Here is a 13,333-nt window from a genome sequence, read left to right as displayed (position 1 = left end):
GCCCCTCTGTCTGAACTGCAGCCGGTTTCTGTACAGTGGCATTAACAGGAATTGGAGTAGCTCTCATCATAGATCGGCTCTGATTTTAGTGACACTGGAATCTGCGTGGGGGAGCCGTGGCTCATCTGCGTCAACATGGCTGATGAAACAGCGAAAGCGCAGACCGCCAAGCCAGGCGGAGATACTATATTTGGAAAAATTGTACGCAAAGAGATTCCTGCCAAACTAATCTATGAAGACGATCAGGTATGCGTTCATCACTTTGATTCACGAGGGCGTTTAAAGTCTGAATGTTTCTCATCGTGGCTCCGCAACTGCCTGCAGGAGGCGTTCAGCTAATGCTAACTCAACGTTGCAGAAACGCTGTTTTTGTGCCTACTTGCATTTTAAAAAAAATGCTGCAGCAGAGCTTGCAGAAATCATGTAATGCATCAGAAGAATCTGCAAGTTTATAAAATATTTCGACAGGCTTCTTATGCACGCTTTTGGTTTCGTTCTGCATGCCATCATGTGTCGTTGCTCTTGTCATATTTGCTGCAACACAGAGTCCGAAGTTACAGACAGTTGGCTTTGCACCAAGAAGTGACAGGGTTCACTCTAGGGCTGCCACAAACAATTATTTTGATAGTCGACTAGTCACCGATTATTTTTGCGATTAGTTGACTAATCAGATCGTGCATCCATTAGTCGTAAAATGTACAGCTTATTGCACCAGCATGCATCTGCTCTTATATAACTATCATTAGCTTATAGCTTTAAGTGTTTAAGGTATGTGCTAACTAAAAATAAAGACAAGATGATAGTTTATTAAATTTTAATGAAATGTGAAGAATGTTTCAGTGGAGTTTAATAAACTCAGCCGTCTGCTCCTTGCTATCTAAAATATAACGGGACACCGGAGTATATTCTCGAGCATCTCACACTTCTGATAATCAGTTGCCTGCTTGATGTTTATTCAACTGTGTAAAAACGATAACTTTAATCTCAGCCAAACCGATTTAATCAGGAACAGATGAAATACTAAAAAGAGCCAAACAATATAATTTTTTAAGTTATCTAAGTGACTTATATGTTTAACCTGAGTAGCGAAAGACGGTGGTGGGTTTGAAAACGATTTGCCAGGAGTCCGGTGTTCTCACGGGCTCTAGTGAGCCTTGTCCCCGGCTAGCTAACGAGCTAGTGGGTAACAGACGTCTCCGAAAACGTCGGAGCGCTTTTGAAAATATGTGGTGTCTTGATAAACTGAGCAGATATTTGAGGTTTACACAGCTACATTCTTACCTGAAAATATGTTAAAAGTTTATTTTGTGACCCAGAAAGAATAATAAGAGTAATATTAAAACTAACTAGCTGCCGCCATTGTTGTAAACTGAGCTGGGCTGCGCTATGAATTCTGGGACACAGCTTCTTTGTCGGGGTTTAACAGCAGCTGGCATCCTTGTACATGCAGTGCTGCCATCTTCTGTTTCAGTCCGTTATTACACTCTTAAATCCTACTACCTATTCCTGCGTCTTTTGGGATCTTACAAAGCTTCAAACGACGTGTCGACTATTAAATTAGTCATCGACGATTTTGATAGTCGTCGACGTGACTAGTCGACTAATCGTGGCAGCCCTAGTTCACTCCAGTGCTGTTTGCAGACTTGTTAAACTGAGAACCTTCACAGACGACTTGTCAAACATGTAGCCGCTGTGGGCTAGAGCAAGACAAGGAAAATTAAAAGGTGAGGTTCCTACAATAAAGCAACCAAGCAACATCAAGTGATTTGCAGCAGACATTAGTGAAATGGCGAATCAGAGCGTTAAAAAAAAGCAATATTTATTTTTATTTCTAAGTTTTGGAACTGCTTTGTATTCCCCAGTGTAAAGAGCTATAGTTGATAACTACAGATAATTTATATCTGTCATATTTACAGATTCCACATTTTTGTATGCCTTAAATGCAACAAAAACATGTAAACATTGTGTCACATTAAGGCTTGGGTTGTGCCACTAGTTGAATTTTAGTTGCAATTTTGTCGAAGCCGACATACATTTGTTGTTGTGCCCCATTCTGCTTTCTTTGATGTGTTTCAGATATTTGTGACAGAAAGATAGCAGCAAGATTGAAAGGGAAGGTTTACAAGATGATTGTGAGGCCTGCTGTGATGTAGTGTTCGTAGACAGTGGCACTGACAAAAAGGCAGGAAGCAGAGCTAGAGGTGCAGATGAGGTTTTTCATTGGGAGTGATGAGGAGGTACAGAAATGAGATTTAATAAAGAAGAACATGCAGAGGGTTGGTGTGACAGAGGAGGATGCTTGGAATAGGGTGGTGGCAGGTTATCTGCTGTGGTGAAGAAAATGAGAGTGACTCATGATCATCTCATTTAGAGCTGAAATTACAATTAGACTTGATGGAAATTAGCCTAAAAAATACAATTTTATTCCTGTTTTGTTTTTTTTTTAAGTTCAATAAATCTGTTTTTCCAAAATGTGTGTTTAAAATTTTCAGTATTGACCAAATATTCATGACTATGATTTTTGAGCCTTAATGTGTTTAACTCCAAATACTGGGGTGTGCATAAATACATAAAACTATGTAAGTACTGTTAAGACTGAAGTTATTATCATTTTTTTAAATGATATTTTTATTTTTTGTTTTCAGCTAACTTTCAGTTATTTCCAATTTTGATTGTGCACAGTCTAATTCTGTTTTCTAATTTCTTGCTTTGGCTGTCAGTGTGTAGCCTTCCCTGATGTCTCACCTCAGGCTCCCACTCACATCCTAGTCGTCCCAAAAAAGCCAATTGTTCAGCTCTCTCAAGCCGAGGATGATGATGCTGCGGTAAGTATCATTGTAATGACTTTTGCTTGTGAAATAAACTATAAACAATCTCACACAATCATTTCCCTGGCATATTTCTATCAGTGACCACTAGGGGGAACTATTTGCCTTTTTAATACTTTAATGCAGGGTGTATTTTCAACTCATTCTTGCTGTGTGTCTCTTAGTTGTTGGGCCACATGCTGATTGTTGCAAAGAAGTGTGCTCAAGATGCCGGCCTGTCCAAAGGCTACAGGATTATCATCAATGATGGGCCGGACGGAGGCCAGTCGGTGTACCACATCCACATCCACGTTCTCGGTGGGCGCAGCATGGGGTGGCCCCCTGGCTAACGCTCAGCTTCCAGCACCCACCATCCAGCCATGCATGTTCACATCTGTTGTCTGATTACCAGTGCTGTTAAATCTGATCGAGCCAAAATATATCTGTGGAAATAAAAGGCACATCACAACACCACTCGTGCTCTCTTGTCTTTATTCTTAAACCGGACATTTTTTTTAATAGAAAGCTTGATCGTGTTCTTCAGTGGGGTTAGCAGTAATGTCATTTACAAGCCTTTAACTGAAAGACGAGCAGTTGCGGTCAGAAGTCTGCATATAGTCATGATGGTAACTTAATGATTCCTTTGTATTGTTCTTTTTCCAGGGATTGAATGATTGTACAGCATACTGGATTTTCTCTAATCTACACAAAGTCAAAACTGCACTGACAGGCTCAAATAGATACATACACAATCCTAAAGTGGTGCTGAAGGTTCTGCACTGTCCTTTAACTTGTTAATGCTAAGATTCCAAAGTGATCATGACTGATTACAAATAGTAGTTTGTCTTTGCGAGCATTAAAGGAATTGTTTTACAGCACTCATTAGATTGGACCCAGGTCTTCCATAAACTGGAAATTACTGGAACACCAGTATTACTGTCTTGAGAGGATGCTGATCAAGTAAAAAGCCCCTGCCTCAAAATTGACACCTTCAAGCTCAACTGAAATACGCAGCTGCCCACATGGACAAGCCAAATACCTTCTGGAGAAATGTTTTATAGTCAGATGAGACAAAGATTAAGATATGTGGCCACAATGACAAAAGGTGTGTTTGGAGGAGTAAAGGTGAGCCTTTTAAACTTAAGAGTACTGTACCAGTCAAGCATGGTGGTGGTAGCATCATGGTTTGGAGCTCTTCACCTTAAATCAACAGGTAGAAGGTTGGACACAGTTAGGTTTTCTAACAGGAGAATGATCCCAAACTGGTTTTTTAAATGGATTTTATGGACTAACATTACACTTCTGAAATGGCCTTCTGAAGTCTACACTTATAAGCCCAGTCTGTGTCAGGAAATCACCAAATTTACCCAAGAGTGGTCAAATATCTGGCTGGAATTATGCCAGAAGCTTATTAATGGCTGCCAAAAGCTCCTAGCCAAGGTTCAAGTTGCTAAGGGACATTTGTCCACAAATTAGCGGGAGCGTATTTGAGCTTCTGTGTATACTTTTGACCCTGTGTGGACTCGTGCATCCAATTCTTGTTCTTTAAAGTCATTAAAGATGTATGCTGTACAATCGCTCCACCCTGGGGAAAAACAAAACAAATTCAAAGAAATCATTAAAAATGATGACGCCCATGAGGGAGTGTATGCAAACCTGACCACAACTGTAGCTCTTGTGGTTGAAAGGATGCAGCTGAAAGGATGAGGGATCGTTCCTGCTCAAAATGGGACTGTGGACGGTTAGAGTGGGGGTTTCAGCTTTCTTATAAACCACTTTCCCAGACACATGAGTAAAAGTCATCTGTCACAAGAAAACAAAGGGAAAAAATAAAAATATGAGAACCAGTCTGAGTTTTAGATCAATAGAGTGATTATATCTTTGGGCCAAAATAAAGCGTGCCCTGACTGGTTTCAAGGTTAAGAAAATAATTTTGTGTTATGTTTAGTGTTTGGAGCTTGGTTGTAAGATTAATAGGGGTAAGAGGCTTGGAATCCATTAATAAGAGAACAACATTTAGCCAAAATATAAGAGGTACCCATCCAAATGACCTCAGCCACAAACCTGACAAGTCTGAGGAGAGATGTGAGAATTCTGAATTTATTAGTGGGATAAATTGTATAACTTCCCACATCAATTAAATAGAATTAGATGCCAGGTACCATGTAAAAAAAAACTGATGTATTGTAGTTTGAATATAGTTCTTGTAGATTACAACAGCTGAACATGCAAATGTCTAACTGTTCAGGCATCACAAAGCGAGTAGTTGTATCATTTGCATTTTCAGTTGACGCACTATTAATGGCAATTCTACTCAGTAAAAATGATAGTTCAACTGACTGTAAAGGAGTTCCCTTTTTAAGGAGGAATAACAACAGGTTCCTCATTAATCAGTAGTGCTCACGTTACTTCTGTGCAGGTTATGCAGGTTAACTAAACCCCAAAGAGTAAAAGTGGGATATTTGAGACGGGTTACTAAAACGGCTGAAACATGAGCATGAGCTCCAAATGTAAATACAGTGAGGATAAAAGCAAGTTAGAGTTTAATCCTTTAAATAACAACCTGTTTTTTCTTTACTGCTTTTTGTCACATCACTTTTTGAGTTCCAGGCTTCCTAGGCTCACCTTCCAACAGTCATGGGATGTTTCTCAGTTGTTACTGGAGATGCATTTCCTGTTCTTTGTGGTTAAGAGTGTGGGATAAGCCAGGTTTATGTTAAAAAGGGACTTGTTTATATACACTCACACGATCCAGGTGTGAATCAGAATAGGGAATAAAGGTGATTTAAGTGACTTTGAAGATGGCATTTGGTGCCACATGGGCTTTTCTGAGTATTTCAAAAAAACTGCTGATTTACTGGGATTTTCCCCACATAACCACAACCATCTCTAAGGTTTACAGAGAATGATCCAAAAACAATATCCAGCGGTGGGAGTTTTCTGGGTGAAAATCCCTTTTTTTTTTATGTCAGAAGTCAGTGGAGAAATGCCTGATTGCTTCAAGCTGATAGGAAAACAATATTAAGTCAAGTAGTTTCTCATTACAACCAAGGTTGTGCATTTGGAGAAGAGCATCTCTGTATGCACATGCAAAAGACTGAACTAGGTGCGGTCAGTGCAGGACAGGAACTACGAAAACAGTTCTCACGGGCTCAACAAAAGACTGGAAAAATGTGGCCTGGTCGGATGAATCTCAATTTAGTGTGAGACATCGGGATGGTAGGATCAGAATTTGGACTAAACATAAGAATGTGCCTTGTGTTGGTGTAATGTGTGGGGGATATTTTCTTGACATCACAGCCTGCCTGAACATTGTTGATGACTGCATCTATCCCTGTGTCACCACAGTGTGCCCATCTCCCGATGGCCACTTCCAGTAAGATAACTCATCCTGTCACAAAACTCAAACCAGTTTCTTGATCATGAAAATGGGTTCACAATGAGTTCAAATCTCTGAGAATTGTTTCCAGCACCTTGTTTTGAAGGCAAAAGTGCAGTACTAGCAAGGTGTACCTAATGTAGTGACTGGTGAGTGGTTTTTTTTTCACTGCCTAGTCAAATGAAATTGGACAGACAAGTGTATGGCTCTTTTTTTATTAACAGTAAGAACCAATGCAGATAACTGAACAAATATAAAATGCATGAAACATCCACAACATATTAAAACAAAAAAAATTAAAATAAATAAAATGTTTTTTTTCTTTACAAAAATAACAAGAAAAAAAAATACAAAGAACACTGAGCAGATGACACATGTAGAGTTTTAAAAAATAAGCCTGTACCTAGCATTCACAGTCCCCCAATTTCTATTTTTTCTGATAAAATGGGAGAAAATAAAAAATAAAAACACAATTAGAGGCTTCTTCTTCTTCATTTTTTTGTACAGGCAGAATAGTTCCAGAGAGGCAAGGCAGTCACGTCTGATATCAGGCTAAGTGACATCGCTCATCTGATGCAGCCTTTGACTACTTCTGCATGAAAAAACACCACAATCTGATGTGCAAAACCAGATAATCTTCTTAGAACTACTAGTCTTTTTTTCTTCTTGTAATCAATGCCCCCCCCCCAGCTTCAAAACGGGCACTTTGAGGCATTGAAAAACATTGTACAGTACGGTATAGAGAAGGAAATGAACATGTATTGTGGTACCTAATTCACTATTCCATGAGCATCTACTAATACACTTGCCTTTAAGTTGTCTTACTCTAGTACACAGACTATAAGCTGGAGAGAGATTCAGAAAATGGTTAGTCCCCATAAAGTAACTACAAAAGCAGCAAAGTCAATGAGTTAAGAGGTTAATTATACTGAAATTCCCACAGTATCAGTAAGATAACAATGCACCTTCTGTATATACACAAGCAAAATTCATTAAATCTTCACAGACGGGAGCTTATTTGTAATTATCTAATCAATTCAACGACTCGATATTTTAAACCATAAAAAAGGCTTCTGTGGGTGCCCATATTCTTTTGACAGCACATTAATTGAAACTAACCCAGCAGCTTTTTTCAAGTTCAGATTTTTGTATGCACAAAGAAAACGAACAAGTCAAATCACAAAAAAAAAAGCGTCTAAATATAAAACAGTGGTTTAAACAGTGACCTTCTTTGTTGCTACTTGAAACAGAAGTCAATCTGTGACTTGAAAAAACAAAGCAGAGAAAAAGCCAATTGGAAATCATAAAGACACTTAGACATAGATTCTCACAGGGGCCGGAAATATCTGTTTGCAATTATTAAAATAATGATTCGTTATAATAAATAATCTTCTTGAATCCTTGATTTGCTAACAGAGACTGGGTTTTGACATTCAGAGAGGTGGGTGAACTGCAGACCAGATCACGTTAAGATGAACTGCAATATCTGTTGGTGACTTTTTACCGTTTGAAAACATACTCGCTTTGGTAAGTGATTATCATTGGTTTCCCTTAGGCTGTTACTACTGAGTAAAACCACTATTCAGTATTGTTGAGAGCAACCCAGGCGCTAGCTTGCAGGGAGAAAACACTCGGCTCTCTCATGCATGTGCTACTGCTCTGACAAACATGTTTCCAGCTACAAGGAGGAAAAAATGGGGAGGACAGAGGGGAACATAACAGGCGAACAAGAAATAGGCGAACCGACAGATGGGGAGGCACTGCAAATCAGTTTGAGAGACGGCTCCATGGACGGTTACAATTCGGAAATATATAAAACATCTGCAATTTGGCAGTTCCTGGCATAAAGCATGTCTATTTATGACTGTGGTTTGTCGGGGTGGTTATTTAAGGCTGCTGAAATATTCTTTGCACTGGTGTGGAGCTAATAAATTATTGCAGTGTGTTGTATTTTGTTCTAGTGTAAATAGAACATGTTTTGCAAGTGTTATGTTACAATGCAGTCTGTCATGAAAATGTTAAAAGTCTTTGAAGTAGAAGGGATACGGGGTCATGCTGCTACTATGGAGGTTATGTTTTAAGGCATGTCCTTAGTGTAGAAGGGGTCCAGACACACGGAGAAGGCAAGAGGACTGGAGGAGACTGTACGCCCACAGAAATCTGTCCACTGAGAGAGCACCCGACCAGGACCGTCATGTCAGCCGGCCAGCTTGAACAGGTCAAAGTTGAAATGTCAGTCTTTCATTCATGGGTCAATTTCTGTTCATGGTTAACTCATGATGTATCAGCTGAGGGTCAGAGAGGGGAGTCTAAACGTCAGATGAAGCACTTCAATTGGTGAGGAGATCTTTTTTTTTTATATTATGCTATAATCCTAGACTGGTATAGTCTCAGAATGGCCATTGTTCTGTCATAAACAAATAAACAAACAAAACAGTTTGAATGTTTCTACATGGATCACCAGCCGCTGGCACTCCAATCCATTTGTTGTTCACATAAACCAAACTTTACTTCTGGGCGATGGCCTCCTCTCCGCTCGGCCGGATCCGGCTGAAGCTAAGACCTCCGACTGCCGATTTACCCAAACCCATGCTGGTGTCGCGTGCTTTCTCCTCCGTGCTGGCAGAAGAAGTCTGAACCCTGGCGGAGGCTGCTGCTGAACCTCCAGACCCTGGAAGTATCTCCGGCAGTGATTCTTTGGCTGGGGGGTGCCGACCCAGGGCTGGTAGCAGAGGAGGGAGTTGTTTTGGCGGCTTGGGGCTTTGTAGGGGTTGTGGGGCTGGTCAGGCTGAGGCTGGCCAAGGCATCCAGAGTCCCATCTGGGTCTACCATCACATTAATCACTATCACAGAAATAGAAAGAGGGTCAGTGTATGAAAGGCTTCATGTAAAAGCCAGTGTATATTTTCTATTGTAAAATATAGTTTTTGATCTGGTCTTGCTTTAAAAGCCACATTCACAAGTGTAGAAAAAGAAAAACATTTTAGATTTGCAGAGAATCAGCTCACAAGCTCTTTCTGACACCTCCGTTTCCTACATATGTGTCCGTCCCATTTTGGAGGATGATGAATTTTTAGCATTTGAACGAAATCCATCATTTTAATTTCTTTTCCCTTAGTATTAAGGTGCTTCTCAACTTTTAAATACAAATAAACAGAGTGGAGATGCAGGAAAATGTCTACGACTCTGAGCGAGTTCACATTTATAATTTACCTTGAAGTTGCTTTTCGACTCTCTTCAGTTCAAGCAGAATACCAGAAATTTCCTGTGAATGGATGGAAATAAAATGATTAGGAAGTAAAACGATTGGATTCACTTAACACTGGGAATTGTTTGTCACTCGATATGATTCAGACAGATGAATTTACGCACCTTGTTGGAAGTTTTAAGGAGTGGTACTTCACTCTCTGATCTTAGTTTACTCTCAATTTCATCCCAGTTCCTGTCCTTATCCTTAAACAAAATCCTGGAAGCAAACATTGTACAACAGGTCACGTTTGTATTCAGGATCAATGGGTTAGAGTTAAGCACTGTAGATATGTTGTTAAATGCTAATGGTACTTATATTAACAAGTATAATCACCTTATTTTTCCTGCAGTTTTGTCAATGGAGTGCCTGATCTTGGTGGACAGCTGGGAAACTGAATGGAGCAGCAGGCTGTCTAACACGGCCTGCTTGCACACAGAAGAAGAAACTGACTGTTAAGCTGACTGCTGAATGCAATGCAGCTTCCAGAAATTTGGTGTCATATGTTCTTGTTTGCCTCTCACCTCCTCTCTATTCCAGGTGCGTCTTCTTAAAGCTCGAGGCTCCAAGTTGTCAGGAGCACGGGGCCGGAGCTCTGCTGGTTTACCGTTTATCTCTGGTGGCTTACTAGTTGAAATCACAGGTGGGATCTTCCTGAAGTTGAGGCTCTCATCAAACACCCGATCAACCAACTAGGCAAAGAGGGGGAGAGAAGAAGCAGGGAGAGAAGAAGGATGTCAAAGTTTTGAACCGAAAGTAGAACTTCGGTGTTGTTCTACTTTAGTTTAACATAGTTAATATATGAGAATTCATGGGAAATGAAAGAAGAATATCAGTAAAAGCTAAGCAGCTCTGAAGCTTTTTAACTGTTTACCCAAAGAAAGTCGGTTTTTAGTCTTATAGTAGAAAAATAATAAAAAAATACTCTCTTGGTCAAAATAAGGATAAACAAATGAAAGTGGAGTGCATGGGACTGTAATACGTGAATACCACACAGCAGGTGAGATCAAGAAGCAGCAGAGAGGCATTTTTTAAATGAAAGCAAAACATTAAGATGGAAGAGTGCAATGGAAACACATGCAGTAAGGCAAGAAGAAGAAGAAAATTGGCACCTTTTTCATGCTGTCCTGTATATCCGGCTGCGTGGGACGTGCAGGGCCTACCTCTTCCCGAGTGTCAATGGCCGATCCTGGAGTGGTGGCAGCGGTGCTGACTGTGGTGCTGGGTGCTGTGCCGGATGAGCTGACTGAGTCAATCTCGCCGGCAACATCGTGGATTTCACGAGCCAAGATGGCCAAGTCCTTAGCCAGGTCCTGGCTGATCCTGCGCACACAGGGGAATAACCTGTTAACCATCAGACGGGGTTCTTTAGGATAAACAGCCACATAAACACATGAAACCTGCATACACAGAACAGCATATACAAAACCGTTAAACCATTAAAGCTCAGTTTCACTCAGTGTGGATCAGTACCTGGCTATCTCCTCGCTGTGTGCTGTCCAGTCCCTGATGTACTCCTCTTGCTCTTTCATGCGGTGTTTGATCCCCACTCCACCTGGGCCCGTCACCCCAACTGGGCTCACAGTGGTGCTGAGTCTGGAGTTGCGGTGTGGGACGATGTGATGAGGCCGCACGTGGGGCCGTTTCGGAGAATTGCGATTGGAGCCGAATTCTTCCTCCGAGGTGGAACCGTACTCTGGTGGCAGACGTCTCCACCTGCTGCTGCTGGACACTATGATAGAAGTGCATGAGAAATGTCATCTTTCAGTCAAAAATATTGTATTTATTCATTTCCAATATCAGTTATTCATAAAACAGATAAATGTGCTTGTAAAGTTGAGACGCTTTGTTTCTGAGGAAGCCAGCAGCCAATTCTGCTCTAGTCCGACAAAATATGAATGTTAAGCAGAGGAGAATGGATGCTTCCTTGTTTGTTGACAAACACAGATATTTCTCAAAGGCAACGACGATAAGCTTGATTACTGAACTGAACTGCCTTGCCGAGCTTGAATAAAAAACGATGGGAGAATAAGAAGCGTTAGTGGTGCCAAGTATTTCAGGAATACTATCATTATTGTAACTTTGTTTAGTTGTTGTATGGACTGATGCAGCAATGTTTGGAGTTAAAAAAAAACATAATTAAAAGCAACAACAACAAAAAAAGAAACACTAGTTGAGTTTATTGAAAAGCTCTCGGCCCATGCTGCCAACAAAAGCATCCAACAAGTTAACAAATCTTGTTAGAGCCATGTTAGTGTATGTTAACCTGCTTCAAAATGGTCACACGCCAGAGCCATTAATGTACTGTAACTGTGCCATGATGAGATGACACAGAGTGCTCTTCCAGTTTTCTCAGAGCGGAAGCGTCTAGATCAGGGGTGTCAAACATAAGGCCAGAGGGCTAGAATCAGCCCAGCAAAGACTCTAATTCAGGACCAAGTAAAGGAAGGCATAAACAACACCAAAGTAATTAGGTATTTGCTCAACAGTTAAATGAAAGAAAATTTCCATGTTTTTCACTATCAACTATAAAACTTTCAGTTTTTTTTTTTTTTTTACAATAGGACTAAAATAAATGGTCAAAAAACCTTTTGTTTTAAAACTAAGGGACAGCCTGGTCAATGACCTACCAGAACCTCTTCTGTAATTCTGCACGTCTTATAACTTGAGCGCAGAGTCGTGCTGACAGATGTCTTTTTTGCCACAAAGTGGACTGTACGTGGTCCGAGACCCCTGCTCTACATGAAAATTCTCCACAAGGTGGAGCCAGGACCACATAATCACAGAGTTGGAGATCAAATATCAGATCTTTGGATAGAAGTGAAGCTTAATCTTTAATACTGCGTTGAATACATCGCTGTTAGCATTTATACCTGCTATAAAAAAAAGTTTGTATACTTTACAGAGCTGATACGACTGTATTGATTTGCTATCAGGAGTGACACTCGGCTGATCATATTGGAATTGAATATGATTGAATTCACTGAATCTATAAAAACATTTAAAAAACATGGTAAACTTGTAAAAATCTAGCTACTGCATCAGCACAGTAACCAATCTAGATACAAACAAATCCTGTTACCATTTGTATCACGGCGGTTTTAACCTCGTGCTAATTAATAATTACATACAGTACAACATACTACTACAAAAACAGAACTAGGAAACCTCCGAAAAGGTGCACCTCAGGCTGCATGTAGCATGGGATATAGGGCCAAACTACAGATTTGCAGTACAAAAAGTCAAGCGTAAGAGTATGGGTAGAGCATTCAAGTCCTCATCACAGCAGATTTTAGGTAGGAGATGTTAACAATACAAATATGCTAGAGCTGGGTCATTGTAGTTTACTTTGACATTTACTGGTGATTTACTAAGCCTTTGCATTTTTGTATGTGGCAATTTTTGCCAAAGAAGCTACTCAACGTACATACATTGTTTTCATTTGACTTTTAAATGCAAGCAGTGCCATTTTTAAAACTGAGTTGCTGCAGTAACACAGTTCAGATCCTGTGGAGCTCAACCTTCTATTCCTGTGACCCAGGTCTGACACACACTTGTACACACTAGACACACACACACACAGTCTAGTTAGGTTCTATAGTCCTGGTACAGTACCCATTAGCTCCTCCTCTGTATCACCACCTGGAGGTTCGGGTTGAAAGCTCTCTGGATAATGAAAACCAATGCACCAAATCATCACAACACGGTGGAAATGTTTGGACACAGATGTTTACACACTGACATGTGAGGTATGCAATGATGTAGATGTAATTAGACTTTGTCATACTTTTTATAAAGAAACTGATAATTAGGTCAAAACAAAAATAAAATGAACAGCTAAAACTAGAATTCTACTTTTTCCTTTCTCTGTGCAACTAAGAAATCTGAATCAATCAGACA

At 40.2% G+C, this 13,333-nt stretch overlaps 2 protein-coding genes across 2 annotated transcripts in view; one reads left to right on the top strand and one right to left on the bottom strand.

Moving 5' to 3' along the window:
- The first annotated feature begins 86 nt into the window (after positions 1-86).
- On the top strand, positions 87-3,281 carry hint1 (histidine triad nucleotide binding protein 1). The gene is made up of 3 exons (XM_085183599.1): positions 87-246; positions 2,721-2,825; positions 2,993-3,281. Exons 1-3 carry the CDS (start codon positions 136-138, stop codon positions 3,155-3,157), a joined length of 381 nt encoding a protein of 126 aa, XP_085039725.1. The 5' UTR covers positions 87-135; the 3' UTR covers positions 3,158-3,281.
- A 3,101-nt stretch (positions 3,282-6,382) lies between these two features.
- The window catches only part of cep170aa (centrosomal protein 170Aa), a 42,307-nt gene continuing 35,356 nt past the window's right edge, over positions 6,383-13,333 (bottom strand). Inside the window, 9 exon segments of the mRNA XM_085183577.1 lie at positions 6,383-8,906; positions 8,908-9,029; positions 9,400-9,451; positions 9,559-9,652; positions 9,770-9,858; positions 9,958-10,125; positions 10,546-10,777; positions 10,907-11,165; positions 13,049-13,099. Of these exon segments, the coding sequence (XP_085039703.1) occupies positions 8,694-8,906; positions 8,908-9,029; positions 9,400-9,451; positions 9,559-9,652; positions 9,770-9,858; positions 9,958-10,125; positions 10,546-10,777; positions 10,907-11,165; positions 13,049-13,099 (1,280 nt within the window). The 3' untranslated portion in view covers positions 6,383-8,693.

This window comes from Neolamprologus multifasciatus, chromosome 13 (genome assembly GCF_963576455.1).
Source record: "Neolamprologus multifasciatus chromosome 13, fNeoMul1.2, whole genome shotgun sequence".
NCBI lineage: Eukaryota > Metazoa > Chordata > Actinopteri > Cichliformes > Cichlidae > Neolamprologus > Neolamprologus multifasciatus.
This window is presented reverse-complemented; position numbering and strand designations above follow the sequence as displayed.